Source organism: Trichechus manatus, unplaced genomic scaffold, assembly GCF_000243295.1.
Source record: "Trichechus manatus latirostris isolate Lorelei unplaced genomic scaffold, TriManLat1.0 scaffold00067, whole genome shotgun sequence".
Taxonomy (NCBI): Eukaryota; Metazoa; Chordata; class Mammalia; order Sirenia; family Trichechidae; genus Trichechus; species Trichechus manatus.
In genome coordinates this window covers 13456294-13475747 of record NW_004444003.1, presented here as the reverse complement: position 1 = coordinate 13475747, position 19454 = coordinate 13456294, and the positions used below count along the sequence as shown (strand labels likewise).

Sequence of the window (19454 nt, the reverse complement as noted above, 5' to 3'; positions counted from 1 at the left end):
TACCCAGATTCTAATGTAACCACATATTCCAAAACTAAAATGCAGATTAAAAAAAAAATTATTACCTGTGTTCCTCTCTTAGTGTGGATAATTGAGAGGGACCTCTTTTAGTTTTGGTTGAATTTTTAAAATTTGAATATTAGGTTAAGTGATGTTCTGGCAAGTACATGGTCCTTAAATTGAAGTGATGTAACCATGCTCAGATTCTGAGTTGGGAGAAGCCAGAATCTGACGTGATTCACTATTAGTTTCCTCATTTTGTCCTCTCAGAATTTCTATTCTCTTCTGTTTTATTTATTTCATGATAATATTTTTTAAATGACAGTTATTTACAATGGAAAACCACAAATTTTGTGCAAAGGTAAAACTAGTCGTCAGGTGAGAAAGTAGACACATTATAAAATAAACTTGAGACTCTGAAGATCAAAATTGTTCTTAAAAGATCAGAAAGATATCCCTGATGATAATCATTCTGTCCTGGAGAGTAAGGAAGCATTGATGAGCTGTGGGTTGTTAGATAAGTAACTTAGCTTCTCTGGGCCCCTCCTTTATTTATAAGGTGGAGAGGATCTACAAGGTCCTTTATTATTGTTGAAATTCTGAGTGCATGGACAAAATAGCCCAGAATTCCACAGGATTTGATGAAAATGTTGAACATACCAGAAAATTCATTCATTCAAATAGTTTATAAGTGAGGGCTAAAGAATTTAATACTTAGATTTTTTTTAGTAGGCTCTGTAAAAAGAACTGTTGTCTCTAATTGCTTTAAAATTGTACCATACATTTTGAGTAATGAATTAAAATAGTCAAAATTTGAGTTGTTTTGAAATCCAAGGGAAACTGATCAAAATAACACTATAAAGGAGAACAACAGGTATGGTCAGGCACAGTGTTTTTGGTGTAACTAGGAAACAAAACATCAGAGTGTGCAGTAGAAACCTCCAGAATCCTCAAGACAGAAAACATAATGTCAAAATCATAAGGGAAAGCTTACTCAGTGCCGCCCGGTCAATTCCAACTCATAGCAACGCTATAGGACAGAGTAGAACTGCCCCATAGGGTTTCCTAGCAGCAGCTGGTGGATTCGAACTGCTGACCTTTTGGTTAGCAGCCGAGCTCTTAACCACGGTGCTACCAGAGTTCTCGGGAAGGTAGGGTTAAGGAATTTCTGTAATTACACAAACAGTCTTACTATGGAGCTACTCTGTTTAATATGGTAGTAAATTGCATCTCAACAGTGCTTGATAACCACATGCTTTCTGTAGAGCAGGTTTAAACTGCATCACCTATCTTATTCAGATACCTAGATTCCAGGGAATATGAAATCAGTCCCCATTAATGAGACTCAGATGCATAGGTATTATGGGTAGTATAAGAAACAAGTTCTAGAAATGTTTTGACTAGAGGTGGCATTTTTAGAGTAAATATTTGATACCCCAAAGGTAATTCCCTTGAAGAAGATGAGACTCTTGTGTGTATATTAATATGATGCTTTTAAAAAATCAGCCTTTGATAACTTCATGGACATAAAAGATTATGAAGTGCTTTGCCTTCTAAAAGCAGTTGTTAATTATACCCAAGAGTCGTTTATGTATAAAAGAGCTTATTTAGTAATAAGACAGATTGCCATTTATGTTGCATTGTTAGGATATAATTTAGTAAATAGGATAAATTGTGCTCTTTTCATGGATCTTTAGTAAATTATGAAAGTAGTTCCTTGCAAGTATCCTGTTTTTTAGTAATGGCTACGTGTGACCTTTCAGAATATTCTGAGGAAAGGAGGCCATAAAGAAATTGAACCTCAGCATTTCTGTCAAGCTTTTCACAGAGAGAATGATACACTGATAGTCATCATCAGAAATGAGGATATATCTTCACATTTGCATCAAGTAAGTTTGGAAATACCTTTCTTACAAAGAAATGAAGTCCAAGCATTTTATGTTATTCTGTAATTATCAGACTTTCACTGCCTTTTTTATTTAGGGAAGAAGTTAAAACACATTATCATTGAATCTTTAAGTGGAAAAATAATGGGCTCAAGATAATCTTTTTAAAGACAGATTTCTTATTGATAGACATTGAGAGATGCAGATTTATATCTCAGATGAGAAAATTTACCAATACCTTACCTCTTTTCATAGTTTTCCCTTAGTTAATATGAAAATTTTCTTAAATCTGTGAAAAGCATGCATTCTTAAATCTGTAGCCAAAAACTTGACTTAGTCTTCAGTTTATCTTTTATGTGCTCCCTAATTATATTTCTAGATTTTATGAATAGAAATCTAGGCCTATCTTTTCTGTATTGCAACTGGACCTGCTATTTTCTAGGTTATACCATTGTTATGATATTTACGTATTAGTTAAATAAAAGTAATTGCTGGTTCCAGTAAGTTTCAACTTAGGGGCATAGGGTAGGTATATAATCCTGCTGTTGTCCATGGGTAATAACATGAACCCAAACACGAACCATTGCATAGTGACACTGGGACAATGGAATGATGGTGTGAATTAATGTGAAATAACTAGCTACTTTACAGGTCCCCAAAACCTCAGGTGTGCTCTTCCCTCACTGAATTGTTTTTATTTCCACCTTTTGAGAGCTTTTAGAGACCTCTTTTTAATTAACTAATTTTAATGAATTTGCAACCATTGATGATGAACTGAGTAAATATATTCCTTATGTGTGGCAAAATTACTAGTCAGTAATAAATGTTAAAAGGTATTTTCAGCTATTCTTCCTGAACCTTGAAACTGTTGGGTAGAAAAGTAACAAAAGGAAAGTGTTTTAAAAAAGAAAAACATGACCCAATGAACCTGTCTTCACTGGGGGGGGTCATTTTATGTTGAACAGATTCCTTCTTTGCTGAAGCTGAAGCATTTCCCCAGTGTCATCTTTGCTGGAATAGACAGTCCTGAAGATGTTCTTGACTACACCTACCAAGAGCTATTTCGTACAGGAGGCTTTGTGGTATCAGATGACAAAATATTAGAAACTTTAACATTAGGTTGGTCTATTATTTTTCTTTCTTGTTTTCTTTCTGTGAAATCTAGTCAGACACAATTTCTCTGTACCCAATGACCCAAATATTATTTCATCAAAAAGAAGTTGTAAACTCTAAATAATAATTGCAACCTGTTGAGGGCTTAATTTATGCCATATGCTATGCTAAGCGTTTTTTAATATAGTTTGATATAATTTTTCACTCCCAAAGCCCATGTTATTAACCACTTTTGTTTTAACTAATTATCTTCACTACCAAACCTGCTTCTCTTTTAAGTACCCTTCCTCTTAGTGTGCCTGGACTCCTATTCATACAAATCTGAGATTTTTATTCTTAAATTTGACTCCTTCATTTGCCAATTCAAGTCAACTAAACGTTAATTTTTTTTTTTAGAATCAGCCCTCTCTTCTCCATTTCTACTGCCATCACCCCTACTATCTCATTGATATAGCAATCTAAAAATGATTACTAAAAGTCTTCTTTATTGTCTGCTTGAACACTGACTAATAACTTACGTAGTTTATAAAAGAAAGAGCACAGGGCAGATGCTTTTATGTATAATCAAAACCTTCCCTAACTCTGTTACCATATTCTAATTAAATGTAGATACTACTTCTGGATTAGAAGATGAGGAAGATATACCTTAACAAGGAAAAATATGAATTCTATATGGAAACTGGAGTTAAAAAGTATTTGTAGGTTCTGTATTGAGAAACTTAGACCTGTCTTTTCTGTATTACAGTGTGACCTATTTTTGTTGCATCCACATGATTTTTACACAGAGCTTTAATTGCTGGTAATTGTAGCGCTCTTATTTCTGTGTATTTCTCGTCTACTTTGGTGTGAGTAGGTGAGACTGGGCTGAGAACCACAGTTGCTGTATCTTTGAAATGCACTATGCACTTGTGAGAGCGGGATCCTGCCCAACAACACAAGTGGCGATGATGAGACACTCACACCATGGGGTCTTATTTGTTACAAGTAATAATTGCTGGGCTTTGCACGAATCAGAAAAATGCTAAAACACAGCTTCTCTTGCCAAACTTAATTTATTCTGTAGTTCAATTGAAGGAAATTGTCAAAATCCTGGAAAAACTAAATGGAAATGGAAGATGGAAGTGGTTGCTTCACTATAGAGAAAATAAAAAGCTAAAAGAAGACGTAAGGTAAGACCTTTATGTAAATTAATGTGTTTACCTGTGTGTGGATTCTTTCCTTCCTGTTCCCTTTTATTGGGGGAGGGTGGAAATACCATGTGATTCATCTTGCAGTCTTCGATATGCTCCATGCTAGGGTTCCTCTGCAGCTGGTGTTGGTCTGCAAAAAGATAAGCTTGTGCTGGAATGTAAATCAGCCTGTATCACTGCGCATGATATTTAGGGCTGTTGACTGTTCTTTGGGTTTTGTTTTGTTTTGTAGCTGGGCTTTCAATAAAGGAAGCTGTGTGCTTAACCATAACAAACAGTTCATAAGTACATACTTCTAATAGCACTTTTCTAGACTAATAGAAGTAAAGAAGTCAGACTTAGGAGTCACAAAATTTCCATATAGTTAGTTAGATTCAGGCTCTACTACATGAACTATAAAAAATAAAAAGTATGGGCTTGCCATATTAATACTTTTTTGGATATTTAGTCATTTATTAAGTGGCCACAGTTATAAGAAGGATGGAAAAAATGAAACCAGAGTCTGTCCTTAACTCCATTTTATCTTCAAGCAATTATGACATAAAATAGGCAAATCTCTTCAAATCTTAAGCTGTGATTTTTTTAAAAAATTTCTTACTGATTCCTTGGATGAAGAGACCTGGGGCCTGTGGGTGTCTCTTTCATACCAAAGAAGTCCTAGTGAAACTGATCAAAAGAGTAATGGAAATTTTAGTCTGGCGCTCCAGAGGCAGACTGCAAAAAAGATTCGATAATCCATTTGTTAAGTACACTATTTCAGGCACTGTTAGGTGTTTTACATCAATTCTTTTGATCAAATTTTATACCTAGGAGGTAGATAGTGTATCTCCATTTTACTCATATGGGCTTCAACCCCAAAATGTTTATCTCTAAAATGACTGTTATTTTCTATTTACCATACTGCTTTCTCCAAAATAAAACCTAGGAGAGATAGTAGCTGAAATTGTGAAAGTGCATGAGATCTTCAAAGGAAAGATGGCTAGGAATAGAATTTAAGGAAAAGCCTTTACTTAGGAGAAGAGCTAGTAAAGGAGAACAAAACAACAAAGAGGTAGGAGTGGAACCAAGAGATTACATTGTCAAGGACGATAAGGAAGGAAGGTTTAAGGAGTGGACAGTGGTCAGTGGAGATCACAAAGGAGTTAACCATCACTTTTTGGGGGAAATTCCAGCTCCGGTAATAATTATCAAGGCAAATTAAAGCTCTTAGGTGCTATAGCACACCTACAAAATTAGTAAGTATAAATTATTATTTGTAGAACATTGGGTGAACAGAAATATATAACTGTTGACATTGTAATATGCTGTTCAAGTTGTACCAATCTGGCATTTTGTAACAGGCATCCAAAAACTCATATCCTTTGACCTTTTGGGGAATTTGTCCAAAACTAAACTAAAACAAAAAACCTAGCTTTTAAAAACCACTATTTTTACAAAGATGTTTATGGCTATGAGTGATGTCAGTAATTGCAAAATAACCTCAAATCCATCACTAGGCAAAAGTAAGAGACAGATGTATGGACTATGTAGATGTACAGGCAGTCCCTGGATTATAAAAGAGTTTACTGCCTAAGTCTATCTTTAAGTCGAATTTGTACATAAGTCCGAACAGTTTGGTATGGTTCATATCTAAGGTCTTTGTCTTAGTATATAGCATATAGTGTACCTTTCTATACATGAAAAAACATTAAACACTTCCAGATACACTAAAACATCTTTAACGTAGTACTACAGTAGTAGTAATGTTCTGATGTGCATTGTTATTTCGAACCGTTGTATGTACCTTGAATTTTTTATATAATAGGCTTTATGGGGGGTTGGTTCATAACTATGGGTTGTACATAAGTTGTACGTTTGTAACCCGGGGACTGCCGGTAGATATAGATTTTTTTTTTTAAGTTTATACAAAATAATGCCATACAAAATAAGTAAAAGCATATAAAAAGTCTGTGCACAGTAAAGAGGAAGATAACATAAAAGTTGCTGTCATAAAACTATATATAGTATGAGGCTGATCTTATAGAAATGTATATATACTTAGGAAAAGCCTGGAAGGAAATTTATCATCATGGTGTTAATAGTGATTATCACTAGGGTTGTGAGAATATGTACAATTTTGCTTTTCTCCAGCAAGCTAGGAGGGAGAGTGTCAGTGATGGGGAAGACTAGAGGTGGAATCAAGAGCAGCGGAGAGATGTTAAAAAGTTGAATGCAGAAAGAATTAAGGATTCATCTTCCTCTAAAAAAGGAGGGAAAAAAGATAGGTAGCAACGGAATTTTAGGGAGGTACAAAATTAAGAGAACTCTGGCTGCTGTCATAATTTTAATGAACTTGGTGGTGATCTAACCAAAATGTATGATGAGTATCAAATAGAGGTTTTGAAGAGACTAAAAGATTTGGAACCATTGCTATATAATATAGGGTATAGAAAGAAGTCCACTAGAAATTAATGAAAGACTTACCAGGCAGCATTAAGGTGGTAGTAGGTAAATGTGTAGATGTCTTGTTTGGAATAAGACTCGTATTTAAAATCTGTATTTAAAAAAGAAAGAATAAGTGCAGTTGTGATGTTTTCAGGCAATTCTGTGACTCAGAAAGGTGCCTTGTTCTTCCTTAAAGTATATGTGTATCACATCTTTTTTTCCTGTAGTGCCTGTCAGAGTGCTCAATACTATTTGGTTGCTGATTGATGCTGATTAGCTTACCTACATCAGTGTATGTTTTGGATCTCATTCTTATGTTTATGTCAAGACAGCTCTTTCCCATCTATAGGGCAGTAACTTCTAGGCTTTTAGGAAGCCAAATGTGCCATGAAACGGGATCAAAAGGGAAAGAGAAGAACCTCATGAGTTTGAATGTTTTTATATACGTGGTTAAACTAAATAAGAATACAAGTAGTATATTGAAGACAAAGTCTAGAAATAAAATAACTGAAAAGTTAAGATTTAGTAGAACAAACTGTCATAAACTTACATACTGGAATCTAAACTTGGTTATTAACATTTCTGTGTATTTTCCAGAGTGGACTCAGTTGCACGTAAAAAGAACTTAATAATGAAATCATTTCAGAGTGCAAATATAATTGAATTGCTTCATTATCACCACTGTGACTCTCGATCATCAACAAAAGCAGAAAATTTGAAATGTTTGTTAAACTTGCAAATTCAGCATATTGATGCCAGGTTTGCTGTTTTCCTAACAGGTAAATTCACAGCCTCAGTTCTGCCTGATCTTCATTACTCAGCTCATACCAAAATAGGTCAGCTCTAGAAATGCCCTCCCAAAGTAGTCATTGGATACTGTAAGATGAATCTGTCCAACCACTGGCAATCAAGAATAAACTTGTAATGCAGTGTATTTTGATAAATTCACATAAGGCCGGGATTAGGGGAATGTTACTTTTTTGTCTGGTAAAGTTAATAGTTCTCTAACATGGTTCTTCCCATTGAATTTAATCAGCTCCTACAAGTATTTATCCAGTTTTATACTTACCTCTATTTTATGTTTTATGTGAATCTTATCCAGCCTTCCCCACGAAGAAATGACTGAAGTTGTCATTTTCTTTTTACAGATAAGCCTACTGTTTCCAGAGAGGTCTTTGAAAATAGTGGAATCCTTGTTACAGATGTAAATAACTTTATTGAAAATATACAAAAAGTAGCAGCTCCATTTAGGAGTAGCTATTGGTAAGAACACTTTTTAACAACAGCAGGTATTGGTGTGTCTATGAGGGACCAGTTGATTTGAAACTCTGTTCTTTATAGATCATGCTATAAATTTAAAATATTTATTTCTTTGGGGGTGGAATTGCTGTTACTTTGGCATAAATGAGAATTTCTGGAGTATCATTAATAAAATAACCAACTTCAAATTACCCACTTTAATGGATGTGCATTTATGCTTTCAGTTCACCTAGATTACCAGGACAAAAGATAACGTAGCCTTAATATACCTACGCATTTTCCCCATTAGGTAGCATGCCTTTATAATATTTCTTGGTAGTTTTGTTTTAAAGATAGAGTTATGATCAATTTTGTGTTTATCCAGGTGATTCAACTGCAGCTTGCGTAAACATGGATGATGACGACAGATTAGTATTTTCCCTTTTCTTTGCAAAACTTTGAAATACACATGAACTGTCTTCTCATATTTGGAAAAAAATAATGTTTTATACCATAGGGAAAGTTTTCCTTCTTTCATTTTTTGCTAAAATGTTTGACTTCACAGTGGTACAGTTGTCCGTTAGCTTTGGGTTTCAGTGTTAAATACTATTGTTTTAAATTATTTTCATTTTTAACAGAATGCCTTCAAAGCTATTAATTGAGCTTAATATTAAAAATAAGAAATTTGCTAACATGTTTATTCAGTTGAAGCAAAAATACCTGTTTTTGCATGTTAATATCAGTACGGCATATGTAATGCATGTTAATGGTTTGTTTTAAAGGTTTTACCATCCTTGTACAAACTGTAATCTTAAATGAATTCATTTGATATTATTAAAGCAACACCAACACTACATAAACATTTTTTCCCAAATGGTACGATTTATAAATTGTCATTTTTTCCTTACTCAGTTTTTGTAAATAGTGCACTACAAATCAACCCTGAGGAAGAAATAATCATATATTTATGATATTAGAAATCATTTCTACAGTAATCTTTAAAACTCAAAACCAAGCCAAAAAAATTTTTTATAAGATACATAGTATCTGTTTGGAACAAAGGTTTTTGTAACTAATTTGTTTCCTTTTTTAATAAAGACAACTAAAAAAATCACTGAATGGTTTCTGCAATGACTGTATAGCAAAATTGAACTTGTAGAGAATGTTTTAACAATTTTTAGACCATTTAGCCGCAATAACTAGCTGAGGAATCCTACCATTTATAGCATTTTGGCCTTGCTGTTAGTCTCACTACCACAGACCTGCCCAGTGCTTTCTGGTGTACTTTCCCTCAGAAAGACAAAATTTTAAGTAATTTCTTTTCACTTGGTCTTATATAGGGTTACATTAGACCTATATAGAAACTTCTTTCAGAAGTCAGTCTGCTTTGTATAATTCCTCCCTAAACAAAAAATGCCAGTTTTACAATTTATTTTCTCCGAAGTACTGATGATTTTAATGACTGACACTATCTTTCCATAGAAAGCTAATCATTTTATTTTTGCCCCCAAGGACAAGAATCTAATAAGAGACCATAATTATATTTGGTATGCTGAATTAATTTGAAATTTCTAAAGAAAAGGAAACTTAACATTTATTAAGCAAGCACCTATTACCTACCAGGCACTGTCTGTTAGTCATCCTTCAAATTTTACCTCAAATGTTAAATCTGCCCTTGCTGAAAAGCCTTCCTACACCTACAAGGCCATCTTCCTCAGTTTCCATACCTTTTTTATAACTCTAATACTTAGCCAAACCATATAATATGTCTCCCCTAGACTGGGAGCTCTCCAGAGACTGTGCCTTAATCATCTCAGTACCCTACTGGCCTGGCAGATAAGTAGGTGATCAATAAATACGTTAAAGGAAGAATATGAAAATGTTTTTTTTCTTTTCACTTATTACTAACTCAGCTTGTGTCTTTGCCTGCATTAATGGTTCACAATTTGAAGTACTATGGGAAGGGAAAGGCTTGCTGGAATTCTAGATAATTTTATTGTATAACTAAAGCAGTGGCTCTCAAGTAGGGCAGTTTTGCCCCCAAGGGAAATCTGTCTGGAGGCATTTTCAGTTGTCACAACTAGGGGGGTACTACTGGCATCTAGTAGGTAGATGCCAGAGATGCTGCTAAACATCCTACAGTGCACAGGACAGCCCCCTACAACAAAGAATTATCCAGCCCAAAACGTCAATAGTGTGAGGTTGGGAAATTCTGAGCTAAAATAATCAATCTGTATTCAGTCTAAATTATTATTCTTTTAATGCCTTTAGCAGATCATCTGCCTCTGTCTCTTTCATACTTAACTGTAAAAGTCAATAATCAGTCTAAAAAAATACAAGTATGCATCGCTTAACATCCATTCAGCAACATAAGTCCTGGCCCCATAAGGTTTTTTTGTTTTTTAAAGGAATGCAGCTCTCCTTTTATTATTTCCCTTAATGGTTTTAAAGAAAGACCCCAAAGCCCTAGAGTGAACAAGCAGCAGGGCTCCAGGGCGTGTCCCAATCCCTGAAGGGCCGCCTCCTGGCTTCATTTACCAGCCGTGCAGCCTTTCACTCCTTGCCCAGGGCAGTGTCTGCTATAGCTCCTCCCTTCCTGCCACAGGTGCTGGCTGGGCCAGGTGCCCGTGGGCTTCTGACTCCAGGCAGTGGCAGCAGCTGCACCTGCTCAGAAAGCAGCTGTACCAACTGGGCAGCAGTAGCCTTAGCTGCCACTGCCAGCTTCACTCCTGGATCTGTACCTCCCCGCCCTCCCAGTCTGGCTGTGGGCGCAGGCCCTGCCCCACCCAGCCACACACCCTGCAAGGCCAGCCTCCTGTATCCAGAGCTACAGTTCTCAGGCTTTGTCCTGCAGGCTTTTGTAAGGTTTTAATGTATGGCTGTATGGGGATTTAACTACGGATTGTACGGAGACTTCTGTATATAATATGTTCAAATCACACAATGTCCTATTTCACAGAACATATGGTGGATGTTAAGCAACACATACCTGTACAGCTAAAATGTCCTGATTCATCTGTGGTAAATAACTGCATATACAGTGAGACTTAATAGTTACATCAAGGGGAAAACAGTACCAGTCAAAATAATTTCTAACTATAGCATAAATTACATGAAACTATTAAAGCATTGTAATTGTTGCTATAAGCAAATTATCAAAGGCAAGGCAGTATATGGATTTGCGTGCAAGAGAATACTTCTTCTAAACCACCACCAAGAATACCTTAAGAGTTTAATTTATGTCAAGAGTATATAATTTGGGGTCTACTCACAGTGAAGCCAGGTGACAGGCTTTTTATCTATCTAAATTAGAAAACGCATATATACTTTTAGCTACTGGGTATCTCTTTCCCGGCAAGTTTCTGCTGTACTGAAAGATATAAGCAGCAGCTGTGTGGTAGCCATTACAGTACTTAACATATCTTAAAGATCACAGTACAAACAGACCAATGAACAGCGTAATGGTTTCCAGAGTTTGGCTTTATTTTGCAGTACAGAAATCATTTGGAGCCATTTTGGGGGAAACATCATTGAAGCAGAGGCTCTGTCCAATCAATACTGTGTTGCATCTTGGTCCACTGAAGAAGCCACACCTGGGATACAGAAGATGCTTCTGCATTTCCCCTGCCCTATGACAGATCTCTTTTCTCCTTTTCTCTCATCAATTTTATTAGATTAAAACACCATATGGAGCCATTAGCCACACAGGCTTTCTCCAAATGACTCCCAAAATCAGGAGTTTGGTTAGAATTCTATGCCCACAAAAACCAAACTTAATGGCTATGCTATTCGGGCATTGTCATAATACTTGCAATAACACAAAATATAAAGTTACAGGGAAAAACCTAGGGATGCTGTCCCAAATTATGGAATATTCAATTTAGAATCTCCTTAACGTCACGAGGACAGATGGCACAAAACTGCACTGATCCAGCTCTTGAGCAGCAGAAGCACATAACTGCAAAGGCTACACTCATTAAAAGATACAAATACTGTATCAAGTTGTCTGTATCAGTATCACAATGTTTGTTTAAAACTGATTCTTCACTAGGGAAAAAAAAAAAGCCAGTATTGGTTAAATTGAACAGAATATGGTAACCTGCCAATTCTGAATATAGCCACTCCATGAAAAAGAGTTAATACATGATATTAAAAAGATGAAGGGGAGGAATATTTACTGGTACAGTACTCTTCAATCTTCTCAGTTTTGATTACAAAAGCAGGCCTTACAATATTGATTTCAAACAATATGCATTATTTGCCAAATTTAAATTTGTTCTAATTAGGTGATAACATGTACTGCTGTTAGTCTTCCCCATAGATGTCATTTTTCTTGCGTTTCATTTCTTCAAAGTCAAACTCTGATCCTGTCATCCTCTTATAGATGTCTTTAATGTCATCACAGGTCGTCTCAAAGTGAGTTGTAGCATCGTAAGCACGAGAAATAAAGATCTGCAAATAAAAATTGCAAAGACTTAAGACTATTTAGGCATGTCTCCCCAGTAAAGCCTAATAATCACTCATTTCTGTCTCCACACTCACCTGGCTTTCTGTTCCTAAATCTTTTGGTACAAGGAGGTCACTGATGCTAACAAATCTGGAGGGAAAAAAGAAATAAGGTTAGGAGACCCCATACTAAATCACTGCTTTGCCTGTCTTTCAAAACCCAAGGGATAAGACTGGTAGAGATGAGATACTCTCCATTCAGGATCCCACACAGCAGCCGATGGCTTTCATTTTTCTCATATTCACTCCACCATGGGGCCAAAATCAAAGAACTCAGTTTGCATCTTAGTTGATTTAAATATGAATACATCACTTACTTCTGTTCAATTGGTTCCAAGAGTTCCAAAGCTGGTCTGATTTCCTTCTCAGGTTCCTTGGTTTCCACAGTTGTACTAACTATGGCAATATACTTCCCCTGTGCTGCCACATTGTGTGCAGAAGAAATCATGCAAACATAGATATCTAAAAACAAACGAAATCATCTTATTCCCCAAAGTTTATAAACCTTGGACATTTGTAGGTTTCACATATATTATCTGAAAAAGGCAATGTCTTCTAAGCTTAAAGTCTATATGGAAGTAAACAGGGTCATACATAAAGTACACTAATACTTAACAACTGGAATTGTTAAGGATTTACGTGGCAGTGAATTATTGGACTCTTCCTAATCTGTCACACCTAGTTGTGAAAAGCCTGCCCAACACATGAACTTCTTCTTTGGACACTGCATTTGGAAAGGTGTTGAATAGCTAAGATTTAGTAAGGACTGGTTTCCCCATTTATTAAAGTAATACAAAATTGCAGATCAGTATAAACTATTCCTGAGTTGACATAATAAACTGATACAATTCCAGAGATTCTAGTCTGTACACAACTACTCTAACATAACTGTAAAACTTCCAATAAAGAAAATAACATGGACTCCCTTTATTCTTTTTACACTTTCACAGGCCCAGGGACCTTCTGGGGAACTACTGAAAGATTATTTTAGTTCACGTCCCTTTGTTCGAGTGATAATCTGTGATTTGATATATGGGGGGAAAAAAAGCATAATACAGATAGCTCTTAACTGTCCATTTAAAAGCTGACAGCCCCTTTTAAGTTGAATTTTAGATAAATGAAAGATGGGAATGTCTATCTGATGGTTGAAAACCACTAAAGCACAGATTAGGAATTACGATTTTAAAAGTATTAAGTTTATAAATAATGACAAAAAGCAGCTATGTCATCAGTTCAGTGGAGTCAACGAGTAAGCATCAACCTTCAGACACATGTTAGAGCTAGGAAAGACTGTCAGTTCATCCCTAGCTTCTTGATTCTACAGATGAGGTAATAAATGTCCAGAGTGATGAATACAAGTAAAAGGCAGAGCTGGGATCAGAACCCAAGCTCCTAGTCAAGTTTCTTCATTTCAACACAATGCTTCAAGATGACTATGAGCTAAAAGGAACCACATTTTATTTCCTGTAAGTAAACTAATCTTTTCCCTATTAATACAGCATACAAAATTAGGAAGCTGGGGTGAAATACAAAGCAAATTATTCTACCAAAATTCTACAAACATCTGGTCTTCAAAACATACCTGACTTTCGGTTGACTTGGTTCTGTGGAATAATGATCTGGCATGAGTTGGCATCATTGGTGTTCTTGATTGGGTGGCTTAGGATACATATAACTCTAATCACCTGGCCCACCTTTTGTACCCTATCTTTTACATAGCTGGGATCACAGATGAGCTGCTTACAGCGAGCAATCTGTAACAAAACATTAAAAAAGACTGTGTCCATGATATTTTTAAATAGTATATTGATGCCACTTTCCCTGGAAAATAATCTGTTATCTTCATAAGCTAATAAACATAAAAGTTAATTGTAGGTACTTACGGAACTATAGATAACTATCAAAACTAGCTTTGCCAGCAATTCTCCTTAAACAGATATATGAATTCTAAATCTTATTCAGAAAGTACAAAAAGTGTGCCAGTCTTCAGAAGCACACATTTTAGAATTGGGCAGATCAGGGTCCAAATTCTGGTTCTACCTAATGTCAAAGGAGTATTGTTAGGATTCAATGAAACATATGTAAGGGCTGTCATAATATGTCAACGTACCTGATATACAGTAAAATGTAAATAAATGTCAATAAAGGATGTAACTATTGTAAACCAAAATCACTATCTTCTTGAGGCTATGCCTTCCAAGTTAAATGTTAGCTGCAAGATAAATGGTATATAACCTGGAAGATTTACAGTATTACAGCCGCCTTCTCTCTCATATCAAAGCCCAAAAGTTTCCTAAGAGGCGGCAGCTGTGTGAAGTGAAGAATGAGATGAAAGGAAGCTCTGCAATAAAAAGAACTTTGAGATATCAGATTAAAGTATTTATCCATATCTCCTAAACTCTATTATGCTAAAGGCACACTGTTGTTAACAAAGAAGTGGCTGGTGGATTCCAACTGCAGAACTTTTGGTTAGCAGCTGTAACTCTTAACCACTGCACCACCAGGGCTCCGCAACAGACTTACACAATAAGAAAGGTTCAGGTGGCCAACTAGTAAAAGCAGATAAGCAGATGATATGGTTCATAACACCCTTGGAAAATCATCAGGAATACTTAAAAATATGTAAATTTTTTTTTTTTTTTTAGTTTTTGCATTTCTTTTTTTGAGTTCAATTTGTAAGTGTTTATATTTCATGACTTTTATTCTCAGAAGTCTTCTAAAAAAAATTTTAAAAAAGGGAGAGAAAATTTACGATGGGATCTTAGTGATCATAGTAGGAATTAAATAATAAAACAGAATGGTAGAATCAACTAGAAGGCTGAGGCCATAAGGAATAAAATGTCATCCTTCATTTTTCTAACTGCACTGCCCAAAGTATTGTATCTTCTTACAAGAGCATATAAGAGACTATAGACACAATTTCTGTAGTCCACTTAACAGCTTTCAATAAATACAACTGAGAATTTGGTATTTTTCATTTTCTGCCCATATGGGCAAAGAGAATAAAATTAACACAGTAAAATGTTTCACATTTATTACATGAATCAGAAAATGAATATGAATTTACAGCAGTAGTCTAGACTCTAATGAAAATGGTGAAACTCATTAAATAAGTGAATCTCAGTCAATGAGTCTTCAGATGACAATATCCTAGATAATTTTCTCAAACTTAAGAATTGATGAGTGAACAACACAGTTCTAAGGACAAAAAGAATGTATGGTATTCTCACTGTTGCAGATTGAATTGTGTCCCCCCTAAATATGTGTCAACTTGGCTAGGCCATGATACCCAGTATTGTATGACTGTCCACCATTTTGTCATCTGATGTGATTTTCCTATGTGTTATAAATCCCATCTCTATGATAATGAGATGGGATTAGTGGCAGTAGTGTTAATGAGGCAGGACTCAAATCTACAAGATTGGACTGTGTCTTAAGACAATCTCTTTTGAGATACAAAAGAAGGAAGTGAGCAGAGAGACATGGTGGACCTCATACCACCAAGAAACAAGATCAAGGAGAACAGTGCATCCTTTGGACCTGGGGTCCCTGCGCTGAGAAGCTTCTAGATCAGGGAAGATTGATGACAAGGACCTTCCTCCAGAGCCAACAGAGAGAGAAAGCCTTCCCCTGGAGCTGACGCCCTGAATTTGGACTTCTAGTCTACCAGACTGTGAGACAATAACTTTCTGTTTGTTAAAGCCATCCACTTGTGGTATTTCTGTTATAGCAGCACTAGATAACTCATGTAGTTAGCCACTGACAACAAGGAGCTCGTCACACCATATTTTACAACAAAAACTTGGGCTCGTTCTGTTTTGCCAACAGGACATATGTGAAGTATTCTTTCATCTGTTACAATTCTTTCATCTTTCAAATTTTACTTTCTATAAAGAAGTTTTATATGTTCCAATTCTTATTGTAATTTTAATAAAGTTTTTCACTATCCCTTTATAATTTCATAAAATGACTTTAAAATACTTAAAAATAAAGGGGGGGGGGGGGAGTCCTTTGAAGCCAGATGGTAAATGTGACGACTGTTGGTCCTGGTAATCTAAGGATTAAATTGGCATAACTAAAATCTTGCAATGAATGTATCAAACAAAATCTGATTTATTTCTTCTGTAGTTCCTAATTCATTTAAAGTAGACAAGCCAATCACACTATGACAGAGGCAAGATGAAATGAAAAGGGAGTTATGAAGAAGTTGTTTGGAGGTTATTCATAAAATACATGCTTAAACTATAAAGATCCTATTAACACTTAAAATGTAAAAATGCCTATCAAAATATACAAAGCCAATATCCTACATAAAGTGAAAATCCTTACAACTGGACCAGTAAACAGCATCATGATAAGTGGTGGAAAAACTGAAGTTCTCAAGGATTTCATTCTTGGATCAACAACGCCATGGAAGCAGCAGTCAAGAAATCTAACGACATACTGCAGTGGGAAAATCTGCTGTAAAAAACCTCTTTAAAAAACATCAAAGATGCCACTTTGATGACTAAGGTGTGTCTGACCCAAGCCATGGTATTTTTAATCACCTCATATGCATAAAAAAACTGGACAATAAAAAAGGAAGATCAAAGAAGAACTGACACACTCAAATTGTGGTGCTGGTGAAGAATATTGAATATACCATGGACGGTCAGAAGAACAAACAAATCTGTCCTGGAGGAAGTACAGCCAGAATGCTACTTAGAAGCAAGGGTGGCAAGACTTTGTCTCACTTACTTTGGACCAGGGATTTGAACAGTTTAAATCAGTACAGTCACAGCCAACAAAGTGAAAACGGAACAGACGTGAAGTTTTACAACCTGTGTGATTCACCAAGGTACCTGGAACGGGAAAAATTACAGGTCGAAGCCCTGGAATGGGAGACTTGGAAGAGGCTCAGTGAGCCCTTTCAGGAACCTGATGTGTTAGACTGGATTATTGGCGGGACTGTATACAACAACACACATTTAAAGCAGCACAGTCAGCACCATCTTTGAGTGGGGCACCTCCATCTTTGAGCAGGGCCACGCTGTTTCCTAGGGTGAGATTTGGTTGCCATGAAATCCATACGTTGGCCTTGTTTTCTAAGAGGGAGATAAGTTTCTAGCTGGGCTTAGACTGGTAATTTTTCCCATTCCGGATACCATGGCAAAGTACCTAAATTTTAAAAATTCAGGTCTGTTCCAGTGATGCCTCCTTAGCCATGACTGAATGAGGCAGAACCAGTTCAAAGCCCTGCTTTGGACGTCATCAAGAGAAGCCAATCAAAAAGCCAATCACTGGGGAAGGACATCATACTTGGTAAAGTAGAAAAAGGGTCAGTGAAAAAGAGGAAGACTCTCAGTGAGATGGACTGACACAGTGGCTGCAACAATGGGCTCAAACATAGCAACAACTGCGAGGATGGCACAGGCCCGGGCAACATTTCTTTCTGTTATACATAAGGTCACCATGAATTGGAGCCGACTCAACAGCACCTAACAACAACAACAATATTCTACAGCACAGGAATTCTATCCCAAGGTGGATTACAACTGAGGGCTGTGAGGATAGATTGCCTTGGTTCAAATTCTACCTCAGTCATTCACTCAGTTGTGTATCCTTGTGGAAGTTTCTTAATCTAAGCTCACTTGTAAAGTGGAGGTAACACTTACCACTTAGGATTGTTATAAGGAATAAATGAGACAATGTACATAAAGTACTTGCTTGATGCTTTATTATTAGGCTCTTTTGCCCTAAGCCAGTTTTTTCCTACCTTATGCACATTACTCCCCTTACACTGGCTACCAAAATCTTCATTTCCGGTGAGATCTAAACAACTGAAAATACATCCCTCCAGGAGGTCTCTATCTTCTAACCTGCTCAATGTTTTAGGTTGAAAATATAAAGCATAGATTTTTAAAATTTAGAAATAAAAGAATTTTAGAAGTAGGATTTTGCAGTATGTCCTGTACTGCAAGAACTGTTAAGGGAGGTAACTGAGTCAGACGGCAAAAGAACTAAGCATTTTGGGGATAAAAGAGAATGAATGAGTAACTTTTTTATCTTTATTTTTTGCTGTAAGGAGTGGTTTGCAGACTAGTGGCACTGGTATCACCTGGGAGATGGCAAGAAATCGCAGACCCTCCTCAGACCTACTGAATCAGAATACGCACTTTAACAAGATTTCTAAATTTGAGAAACACTGCTCAAAACTCCACCTGTGTGGATGGCTAGCTCCACAGCTCAACACCAAATTAGGTAATAAATTTCAACCAATAAGTTGTAAGTGGTTCAAATAAAGCTGAATTTAAATGGAAAGTTGAGGTAGCCACCCACACTACATAAAATATGTAATCAACACAATAGCAAGCATTAAGATCTGTGGATTTTTTTAAATAAAGCACAGCATCTGTAACTAGTCCCTAGTCATCATGAACACAAACCTAGCATAATGAAATCATTAAATCTGGAATCTAGCATCAATGTCTGCACCAAAATAGATAATACAATTTTCTTTGTGAGAACACAATATTTTTTAAATTATAAAAGCTACTCACCTCTCCTTCAGATTTTACACCAATCACTTTTCCATTTTGCACAATGATTTCTTCAATTGGTTTATTCAGCATGTAGGTACCTCCATAAATAGCACTTAGCCTAGAAAAAATTTTAAATTCCAATTAATTGTCTACTTCCTTAGAACTTAATGAGTTATAGGCAATATATATTTGCTCAATTTCCTTCTAGAAGGCTTTGGCTTAATAGTTCTTAAAGCATCAATTATAAAACAGACAAAATGACAAACTGAGGAATAAATGAAATAACACACAGTTACATGTAACAAGTCAAAATAAGCACTGACTGACCAATAACAGGAGTCACTTATACTGGCCTAATCCTCCTGCAGATAAATATAACTCTGCCTAGGGGGAGGAGGGGGGTTGCTATCAGGAGGCACCAGAGAGTGACTAAAAGCAGCAGAAACTGGAAAAGATGAGACTCCTGAAAGGAACCAATTGGGTGAGATCTAGATGTGGCTTATCCTAGAATACAAGGTTAGTTTAATATTCAAAAATCAATCTATGAAATTCACCATATTAACAGCATAAAGAAG

The 19454-nt window shown here is 36.0% G+C and overlaps 2 protein-coding genes across 5 annotated transcripts in view; one reads left to right on the top strand and one right to left on the bottom strand.

Moving 5' to 3' along the window:
• Window positions 1-11174, top strand: part of TASOR2 (transcription activation suppressor family member 2) — an 81248-nt gene extending 70074 nt beyond the window's left edge. For 3 of the 4 annotated variants that reach the window (XM_023734425.1, XM_023734424.1, XM_023734422.1), the window contains 5 exons: window positions 1764-1889; window positions 2852-3005; window positions 4063-4168; window positions 7211-7392; window positions 7762-11174. In XM_023734425.1, the coding sequence (XP_023590193.1) occupies window positions 1764-1889; window positions 2852-3005; window positions 4063-4168; window positions 7211-7392; window positions 7762-7880 (687 nt within the window). In that variant the 3' untranslated portion in view covers window positions 7881-11174. The remainder of the gene's footprint in view (window positions 1-1763; window positions 1890-2851; window positions 3006-4062; window positions 4169-7210; window positions 7393-7761) is intronic. The other variant, XM_023734423.1, reaches the window with a different exon arrangement.
• Window positions 11175-11314: 140 nt separating this feature from the next.
• Window positions 11315-19454, bottom strand: part of GDI2 (GDP dissociation inhibitor 2) — a 56606-nt gene continuing 48466 nt past the window's right edge. The window contains exons 7-11 of the mRNA XM_004379717.2: window positions 18898-18997; window positions 13941-14112; window positions 12676-12820; window positions 12395-12449; window positions 11315-12304 (exon numbers count right to left, since the gene is read on the bottom strand). Coding sequence (XP_004379774.1) covers window positions 12158-12304; window positions 12395-12449; window positions 12676-12820; window positions 13941-14112; window positions 18898-18997 — 619 coding nt within the window. The 3' untranslated portion in view covers window positions 11315-12157. The remainder of the gene's footprint in view (window positions 12305-12394; window positions 12450-12675; window positions 12821-13940; window positions 14113-18897; window positions 18998-19454) is intronic.